The sequence below is a fragment of the Brachyhypopomus gauderio genome, chromosome 7 (assembly GCF_052324685.1).
Source record: "Brachyhypopomus gauderio isolate BG-103 chromosome 7, BGAUD_0.2, whole genome shotgun sequence".
NCBI classification, from domain to species: domain Eukaryota; kingdom Metazoa; phylum Chordata; class Actinopteri; order Gymnotiformes; family Hypopomidae; genus Brachyhypopomus; species Brachyhypopomus gauderio.
This window is the reverse complement of record NC_135217.1, coordinates 30810232-30820231: the sequence shown is the minus strand read 5'-3', so window position 1 is coordinate 30820231 and position 10000 is coordinate 30810232. Positions and strand designations below refer to the sequence as shown.

Below are 10000 nucleotides of genomic sequence, written 5' to 3'. Positions count from 1 at the left end.
GGGGAGGGGAGAGGTGGAGGAGGGGAGGGGGGAGGTGGAGGAGGGGGGGAGGTGGAGGAGTGGTGGTGGAGGGAGGCGGATGAGAGGGGGGTAGTGTAGTAGAGGGTGGAGGAAAGTGGGAGAGATGGTGGAGGAGATGGATGAAGATGTTGGAGGTGAGGTGGAGGGAGAGAGAGAAGAGGAGAGAGGAGACAGGAGAGAGAGGGGAGAGAGGAGCAGAGTGGGAGGTGAGAGAGGAGAAGAGAGAGGAGGAGAGAGGAGGAGGAGAGAGAAGAGAGAGAGAGAGGGGAGAGAGGAGGAGAGTGGGAGGTGGAGAGGAGGAGAAGAGAGAGGAGGAGAGAGGAGGAGGAGAGAGAAGAGAGAGAGAGAGGGGAGAGAGGAGGAGAGTGGGAGGTGAGAGAGGAGAGAGGGAGGAGAGAGGGAGGAGAGAGACCTTTACAGTATAAACTTTTAAATGGCGAGACCTCAAGCGTAATTAGGTGTATTCCCCTCCCTGCACTGGCTTTCACTTGTCGCCATGGTGATTGTTTCCTTACACAATGACTTAAATACAGACTTTTAGCATCCAAGCAGCTCTCCAATTTATAGGCACAGAGATGATAGAGGGTTAATGTGTGTGTGTGTGTGTGGTGTGTGTGCGTGTGTGTGTAGGTGTGTGGTGTGTGTGTGTGTGTGTGTGTGTTGTGTGTGTGTGGTGTGTGTGGTGTGCGCATGTACATGCTAATATGGAGTCACAGACAGTCACAGGAATGGAAGCTGATATCACTCTGCTTTGCTGGGTGGAACACAGTACAGCAGTGATTAATTAAAAGATGAAAGTTGGTGTCTGAACTTCAGTCATCAAACGACACCTTAAAGCAGAATACATAAATAACAACAGTCCCTGATCAACCTGACCTTTGACCCTCTGCCTGTCTTGGTTTTGTTGTCTGTCTGTCTGTCTCTCTCTATCTGTTCAGTTCAAAAACTTGCTTCATTAACATTACAATTTATTTACATTACTGTTTATTACCTGTATCTGATCAATTATCTTTCTCTCTCACGCTCCCCCCCCCCCCCCCCCCCCCCCATCACCCCCATCACCCCCATCAGGTCTCTGTTAGTGGAGGAGAAGTTCGTGTTCTGCACTGGTCTGGTACTTCACAGGCTACAGTGTTTACGGGGCTTCGGTGAATGGCTGGACTCCATCCGAGACTTCAGTTCCCACCTTCAGAGTCTTAGCTTGGACTTACCTGCCTTCTCCTGCCTGTCCGCCCTGGTGCTCCTTACAGGTAACACACACACACACACACACACACACACACACACACACACACTCTCTCTCTCTCTCTCTCTCTCTCTCACACCACACACACACTCTCTCTCTCTCTCTCTCTCACACACACACACACACACACACAGACACACACACACACACACACACACACACACAGACACACACACACACACAGACACACACACACACACACACACACACACAGACACACACACACACAGACACACACACACACACACACACACACACACACACACACACACACACACACACACCACACACACACACACACACACACACACAACCCTCAGGTGTCCTATTGTCATATTTCTTTTTTCACACTGTCTCCTTCTCGGTCTGTTTCCCTTCCCCCACTCTCCTTCATTCACATGGTATTGTGGGGCTGCTGCTGGTTGTCACGGCGATCACAGGTGTGGGCCAGGTGATGCTAGATATTGGGTTTACCTGAACGAGAGAAATATCCCCTTATAATCATGGAGTGAGAGAGAGACAGACAGAAAGAGACAGAGATAGAGAGAGTGAGAGACAGAGAGAGAGAGAGAGAGAGAGAGAGAGAGAGAGGACAGAATATAGAAAGGGTTTTGTATATTTTCCATTAGGACAGGTGGGTTCTGTTGATTATAGGGTGACAAACTAGGACACTGTGCGTGTATGTGAGTGTGTATGTGTGCGTATATGCGCGTGCATGTGTGTGAGTGTGTATGCGTGCGTATATGCACTTTTGTTTGAGTGTGTATGTGTGTTGTATATATGTGTGTGTGTGTGTGTGTGTGTATTATGAGAGTCAGCAGGTACTCCAACTGTGATGTACATGTATTATTGAAACACTATGTTGACCTGTATTCACACTGACCACTGAAAAGGGGGAAATACTGTATGTCTAGCGTTGTTTTTAATACCTGAGCCAAAATGTTGAGCATTAAAGTGTACTTTCCACAACACTATTATAAATTATTAAACTTATAAATAATCTTAGTTATATAAACCAGTTTAATTTTTTGGTAGCAGTTCCATATTTGTTTAAATTTGACTCATTTAATGCATTATATATACATTCATGTAACCATTTAGATTGTTGAGCCACTTCAGTTTATTTAAAAAAATGACAAAGGTTCTAAGAAGAGATTCACACCTGTGTGTGTGTGTGTGTGTGTGTGTGTGTGTGTGTGTGTGTGTGTGTGTGTGTGTGTGTGTGTGTGTGTGTGTGTGTGTGTGTTTATGCCTGTGTGTCATGAGTGCATTTGCATGTGTGTGCATGTGCTTGTGTGTGGTTGTGCTTGGAGTGTGTATGTTTTTACATGTGAGTGGATGTGTGGTGTGTGTGTGTGTGTGTGTGTGTGTGTGTGTGTGTGTGTGTGTGTGTGTGTGTGTGTACACATGCATTTTTGAGTGTGTGTGTGTGTGTGTGTGTGTATGCTGACCTCCATGGAGTAGCACTTAGCACTATAGTGGGAGGAACTGAACACTTCTCAGTGAAGCTCCACTCCCCATTCTCTCTATCTCTCCATTCTCAGTCTCTATTCTCTCTCCCCCCATTCTCCCTCTCTTCCCCCATCTCTCTCTCCCCATTCTCCCTCTCTTCCCCTCATCTCTCTCTCCCCATTCCTCCCTCTCTTCCCCCTATTCTCTCTCTCCCCATTCTCCCTCTCTTCCCCTCATCTCTCTCTCCCCATTCTCCCTCTCTTCCCCTCATCTCTCTCTCCCCATTCTCCCTCTCTTCCCCTATTCTCTCTCTCCCCATTCTCCCTCTCTTCCCCTCATCTCTCTCTCCCCATTCTCCCTCTCTTCCCCTATTCTCTCTCTCCCCATTCTCCCTCTCTTCCCCTATTCTCTCTCTCCCCATTCTCCCTCTCTTCCCCTCATCTCTCTCTCCCCATTCTCTCTCTCTTCCCCTCATCTCTCTCTCCCCATTCTCCCTCTCTTCCCCTCATCTCTCTCTCCCCATTCTCCCTCTCTTCCCCTATTCTCTCTCTCCTGAATTCTCTCTGTCTGTCTCACTTTCTCTCCTGTCCCTCTTCACTCTTCCACTCAATCTATCGACCCTCTAAATGTGTCCACAGTGAAGGAGGGGCCATCCATCATCCCCTAGGGAGGGAGAGAGGGAGGGAGAGAGGGAGGGAAAGAGAGAGAGAGAGGGAGGGAGAGAAAGAAAGAAGAGAGAGAGAGAGAGAGAGAGAGAGCGGGAGGGAGAGAGAGAGAAAGAAAGAGAGAGAGAGAGAGAGAGGGGGGAGGGAGAGAAAGAGAGAGAGAGAGAGGAGAGAGAGAGAGAGAGGAGGGAGAGAGAGAAGATAACTAAGAGGGAGAATGAGAACAAGACAAAAAGACAGGGACTGAGAGAAACAAAGAGAGAGTGAGAGTGTGAGAGAATGTGAGAGTGAGCGATAGTGTGCAAGAGTGAAAGAGAGTGTGAGGAGTGAGAGAGCTAGAGACAGTGAAGGTAAACAGAGGGACAATGTATCTGCTCAACACCCACAGCAAGTGACACATACATGCACATGCTGACACCACACACACACACACACACACACACACACACACACACACACACACACACACACACACACACACACACACACACACCCTGTGTAGGATGCAGTATGTGGAGTGGGCAGGCCTGAGAAATGAGAGAGGGTGATCGAAGGTTGACAGTAGCTGGATGAGACAAACAACTTGGAGTGTCACAGTTCCAGCCATTTGTCCCTACTGTCACACACATCATACACGCACACACGCACACACACACACACACACACACACACACACACACACACACACACACACACACGCACAAGCCTTGTGTTGGATGTAAGCTGATCTACGGTCATCCTTTGCTGAGAGGTCTAAGCCGCGTACTGAGGTTGTTCATCCAGTGTCGTTCTCTGTCCCCAGAACAGTGTCCCGGCCTCAAAGAACCCAAGAAGGTGGAGGAGCTGCAGTCCAAGCTGGTCTGCTGTCTACGAGAACACCTGAGCTCCGGTGGGGCCGGAGGCGTGGCCCGCAGCCGGGAAAGGCTCCACCCCCCGTGGCTGCCGTGCTGGGTTTGAGGGCGGAGCTTAGGTCTCAGCGCACTCAAGGCCTACAGAGGATCTTCTACCTGAAGTTGGAGGATCTGGTCCCGCCCCCACCAGCTTATCGATAGGTTCCTGGACACGCTGCCCTACTGAGGAGCCATTTTGTCACTTGCAACCTTTTTAAAGACACGCTCACGGAGACCGTGGAGACACCATGGAGACATGGACCTCAAGAGTTGAGGGCGACCCACAGAACTCGATTTTCCATGAGTCTCGATGGTCACATGGTTAGTCACTCTGCATCTGATAGTGTAGGTGTGTGTGTGTGTGTGTGTGTAAATTGTGTGTGAGAGTATAGGAAAGAAAATGGAGCCATGCTTTAGGACTGTGCTTCAGTATATCACGTCACGGGAAACTGTTTTCTTTTTCTGAGGTAGTGTGTGTATGTAATATGTATATGTGTGGTTGGGTGTGTGTGTGTGTGCCTGTGAGACAGAGAGAGGGAGGATAGAGAGAGAGAGAGAGTATGTATTTAAGGTCTAAAAGCAGTCAGATGGCTCCAGTATCATTCATCAAAACAACAGCTGTAATCACACACAAGCGCACACAAGTGCACACAAACGCTCACACACTTCCCTACTCATGCACAGAATGAACCCCACGTCAGATTCGGAGCGCACGAAAGCAGAGGGTGCGAGAGCGTGTCTCCGAGGGGAGCTATCAGAAGAACCCATCAACAGACGTCGGGGACAGCCGACGCACAGACACACAGCGTGCATTCAATCCTAACCACAGAATCACCCCCGAAACAGCATACAAGTGCAATTTACTAAGTGCTATTGAAAAGCAACCACCACAATAACAGTAACACAACCAGGATTAGATGAAAGGAAAGGAGAGTGGTATGTGTGTGTGTGTGTGTGTGTGTATGTGTGTTCCATTTCTATTTCAACTCTAAATTATTTTAATACTAAGATTTCGCCTTGTGAGGTAAAGGTTTCAAACCGAGCGGGAGAAGAGACAGCGCACTAACTCTGTAATGACTGCGACTTCCACACACTTGGCTGTAGATGTTCACATCACGGGTTTAAAAAACCCCACAGATCTTAGACTGTAGAAAGGTAGAAGTTAAACAACAATAGCAAGGCAAGTAGGTGAGGAAGCATTTTGACTATAAGCACTTCAAAACAAAGGCGCTAAGGTGGGGGGGTGGGGGAGATTTCTGAAAGAGGGATCGATGGAGTGCCCTGAGAGAGGAAAGAGAAAGAAAAAGAGAGAAAGAGGGATGAAACATTCCATGTTCATGCTAAATTTTTTTGTAAGTTTATATTGTTAATGCTGTTTATTAATATGGAGGACTTTGTTGCAAAAAAAATGTCTTTTATTTGTACAAAAAGGAAAAAAACCCAGAAGATATGCATGGTTTTCTCTTTCTCGCCTTTCTTGCCTGTATTTATTTTGCGAGGACTGCTGGCCCCACATGGGCTTGGACACATTTAATGACCAGGCGTCTCTAACAGGGCCCAGAAACAGATAGAGACAGATGGGAAAAAAAGTTAAAATTATATAAATATATAAATATATAAAAATATATATATATATATATACAGACAAAACTAATATTTTGAAAGTGTTTTTATCTGATAGCTTTTTTCAAATATTGTGGTACAAGTTGTGCATTGTTTTTTTTTTTTTTGAGAAACAAGATGACAAAAAAAAAAGTTTTTCAATGTCTCTTGGTTTTGTTTTAGATTTCTTTCTCTCTTTGGTTCACTGGATGCTCTGTTCAGCACTTTGACATCATAAAAAAAAGATCTCTGATTATTTTGTCTGAAATCGTCTGGGTTTTATTGAAGCCTGTGTGTGTGTGTGTGTGTGTGTGTGGTTGTGTGTGTGTGTGTGTGTGTGTGTGTACGGTGCCCATGTGTGTATTAAGCATGCATTTTGCTGATACGGGGACATTTCTGCTCGATTATATTCAAATGAACATTGTGTTGCAGTGGTAGTCTGTCTGGCCTACCTATGTACTGACCCCAGATCAGCTGGCATAGTGCATATGCACTGTGTGGTGCCTCTGAGACCAAACATTACATTGACAGGGTGATAAGTAATAAGTATTGGAGAGGGACGATGATTTGGCTGGATTCCCGTGAATGAGAGCGAGACGATCAGGCCTCCAGCCCTTATTAAGCCACATCGATCCACACTGTGACATTTCAGAGACAAGGTGCACGCATACACACACACACACGCGCACACTTTTCAAGCTCACGCATGCACGCAGACATGACTGCTCTTTCTCTGTCTCTCTCCATCTCTCTGTCTCTGTCTTTATATGTCAACAGCAAAGCTTCCTACCCGTGCACACGCGAACACACACACGCATACATGCACGCACGCACATATGCACAGTTGGCAAGAAGACATGCTTGAACACACCCACTCAATAAAATGTCATGGTGTTTTTTTTTTTGCTGGAGCGATCACAAACTATACACAGCTGTGAGTAGCAGCAGAAGTGTCAGGTTTCTGAATGTCGGTGATGATAGAGGCTGATAGGGGCTGGAGGGAGAGTTACTATATAGAAGATGGGACCATGCGCTGGGCACCGTTAGCCAGGCCTAGCATGTTCCTAGCATAGAATAGGCCTGTACAGTTATTATGTTGTACTTTTACAATACCATATTTGTGAGCTTTTAGAAGAAGTCTCAATCTCTCTCTCTCTCTCTCTCTCTCTCTCTCTCTCTCTCTCTCTCTCTCTCTCTCTCTCTCTCTCTCTTCTCTCTCTTCACACACCACACGCAGGAGCAGGTGGAGGGCAGGTTGGTGAAGCTGTCAGTCATGAAGCAGGCAGATCGATTTAGCGTGACAGGTAGCAGATCCCCCTGGAGTCTTCATTAAAGCCTGCTATTAGGGCAGGAAGGGAGGGGCTGAGAGGTGTGTGTGTGTGTGTGTGTGTGTGTGTGTGTGTGTGTGTGTGTGTGTGTGTGTGTGTGGTGCTCATGTAATATTGATCAGCTGTTAGTGAGTTTGTTGAGGAGGATCAGTGGGGATGGGCTCACACTGTGACGAGTGGCAGAAAAGCTTTAGCACAAGAATGAGCCTGGACCCCCTATACACACACACACACACACACCACACAATGAGAGAGAGAGAGAGAGAGAGAGAGAGAGAGAGAGAGAGACATATCAAAACATATAGACATAGGTCATATAATGCATATTATATACATGTATCTCAGATTTAATGAATATCACAAAAAAATATGCCAATAAATAACTTCCTGACTAAATATGTTTAAAATGTTTTTAAACCAAATTAAATGAAATATGTATAAACATTTAGTTTTAGAAGACAAATGTGAGGACAGTGAAATCAGTACCTAGCGAGACCCAAAACAGCTTGAACGGACGGGAAGTTACATGGTAAGGTGGAGAGGCTAGACTGGCCTTCCTGAGCTGCGTGTGGTGTTATCCTGGCAGGAGGAGACTCCTCCGGGGGGGGCAATGAGCAAGGAGATCTGGGTAGGACCAGCGACAGACTCAACAGAGCACATGATAACTTCTGTGGCACCAGTCGAGATCTCCTCAGGAGAGGTTTAGCCGCAAGCACTTTCAGATTTTCCATCCTCCCACTCTCTCTCTCTCTCTCTCTCTCTCTCTCTCTTTTGCACTTTTTCTTTCACCACTCTTTGTTGATCTTTGGATTTGATGTTTTTACTCTGTGTGTGTGTGTGTGTGTGTGTGTGTGAGAGAGAGAGAGAGAGAGAGAGAGAGAGAGAGAGAGAGAGAGAGAGAGATATTGAGAAATTCAAAATATGGCTCAATGCTTGGCTACATGTTTTTAAGACTAACGGTTAAAAACCAGAGATTTGGTTGCGGGTGAAATGGCAGGTGATCTGATTATTACCTTGACTAGGTCACCTAATTTGGCTTGGTCACACACTGAATATCAAACCATCTTCCTCTGACAGGAACCATATTCAGTCTATGCACGCAGATGTTCAGCAGTGAAGGTTCTGGTGCATGTGTCAGTTGGGTTTTTATTGAAATAATTAGTGAAAAGGGCAGAAGTGGAGTTCTGATCAGTCTGTTTGTAGACTGTAAGGCCCTATGCTGTAGATGTAGTGGTTTCAGCTTATGAAACCTATCTGCATTGTGGCTTCTTGTGTGTGGGTGAGTTCTTCATAGGTTACCTCCTTGCAAGTGGTAGCTGTGACTCTCTTCTTTTATACTCAGTGTGTGTGTGTGTAGCTGGTAACTAAACCTATAGTGCCAGAGCTTTTTTGAGAAGCCCTAGAGAGCACCAGAAATAAAGTCTCAGTGAGAGAGTGAGAGAGAGAGGAGAGAGAGAGAGAGAGAGAGAGAGATGAGAGGAGAGAGAGAGGAGAGAGAGAGAGAGAGAGAGAGAGAGAGAGAGAGAGAGAGAGAGAACACAGCAGGCTTTGGTCAGGGCTCAGTTCACACATGTGGTTTAATCTGCTGGTGTTCTCTAAGCCGGAAACACTGATCACTGAGACCCACGGGGGAGGAGCAGGTGTGTGTGTGTGTGTGTGTGTGTGTGTGAGTGAGAGAGAGTTTATAAAACTGTGCCATTATAACACACATCTCCCTGTTATTCAACAGATATGTTTATTTAAATATGACATTTAATGTTATTCATACAGACAGGCCTTCAGATGAGTTTAATTCAATCTTATTGTATCTTCTGATTTAATTGCTTTTGTTGATGTGACAAATCAGTTTTATAGAAATATATAAACCTTATAGAAGGATGACGGTGGTAAATATTAGGGCTACCTGAGATGGCATCGTGAGAGTGGCCAAACTCAATATGTGGGACTCATTCCCCTTGGCCACCCCAGACAACGGATGTAAAAACTGTAAAAAAATGGATGTAAAAAAAGGAAAACTTTACTTAAAAGACTTGAAATCAGAAGTAACTACTCTTGGTCGTCCAAAAAACATTTGAAAAAGACCGCCGCAATAAAAGCCCAACAATGGATTTTAGTACGATATGTGAATATAAGAACCATAGCGTTAAGGTTTATAGCACTAAATAGTTTAACGTCCACGCAAAGTCGATCAGGTTAAAACACTCGACTAAAAATACACATCTATGAAAAAATAAAGAACTAAAAGCGAAGGAACATTCGTTCCACTAGCGATTGTTTCCTTGTTCGTCGGACAAATATCAGTGGTGCACAAGGAAGAAAGTGATCATGTTTACAAACAGAAAGTTGCTGCTTGCACCCAAAAATAAATATCGGCTTCAAAGTTACCTTCACTAAAAATTGCTTGTTAGGTAAGAAAATGTTTCAGTATTATCAAATGAGCTGGATTTGCGAGCATCTTTTGATAACGTTTAATGCCAGTACGACTCGTGTTGTTAAAAGCTGCAGCAACATACAACAGTTTTTAACACCTACAGTAGTCTCGGGTTGCTTATGTCAACACAGTGTGTCAAGGGATTAAAAAAACATTTTAAGCATTTTTAAAAACAATTTCCTTGTTAGATAAGTTTGATCCTGGAAGCCCTACAAGTAGATGCCTCTAGATTGAAGTGATAATATTTGAAACTAGTTTGAACTCTTTTCAACAGTTTCCCCAGAATTTAACCCAAATCAACACCCCCTCCTCCTCCTTTCGTAACATGTAACGTTTCAGAGAAATCAGTTGCCTAATCCCGGCTA

General features: G+C 45.3%; 2 protein-coding genes across 2 annotated transcripts in view; both read left to right on the top strand.

Moving 5' to 3' along the window:
- The window catches only part of nr4a3 (nuclear receptor subfamily 4, group A, member 3), a 22866-nt gene extending 16723 nt beyond the window's left edge, over positions 1–6143 (top strand). The window contains 4 exon segments of the mRNA XM_077013163.1: positions 1093–1271; positions 4187–4299; positions 4302–4424; positions 4426–6143. Coding sequence (XP_076869278.1) covers positions 1093–1271; positions 4187–4299; positions 4302–4424; positions 4426–4461 — 451 coding nt within the window. The 3' untranslated portion in view covers positions 4462–6143.
- A 3856-nt stretch (positions 6144–9999) lies between these two features.
- The window catches only part of stx17 (syntaxin 17), a 16038-nt gene continuing 16037 nt past the window's right edge, over position 10000 (top strand). The window contains 1 exon segment of the mRNA XM_077013162.1: position 10000. This exon segment is cut by the window's right edge and continues 51 nt beyond it. Within this exon segment, the coding sequence (XP_076869277.1) occupies position 10000 (1 nt within the window).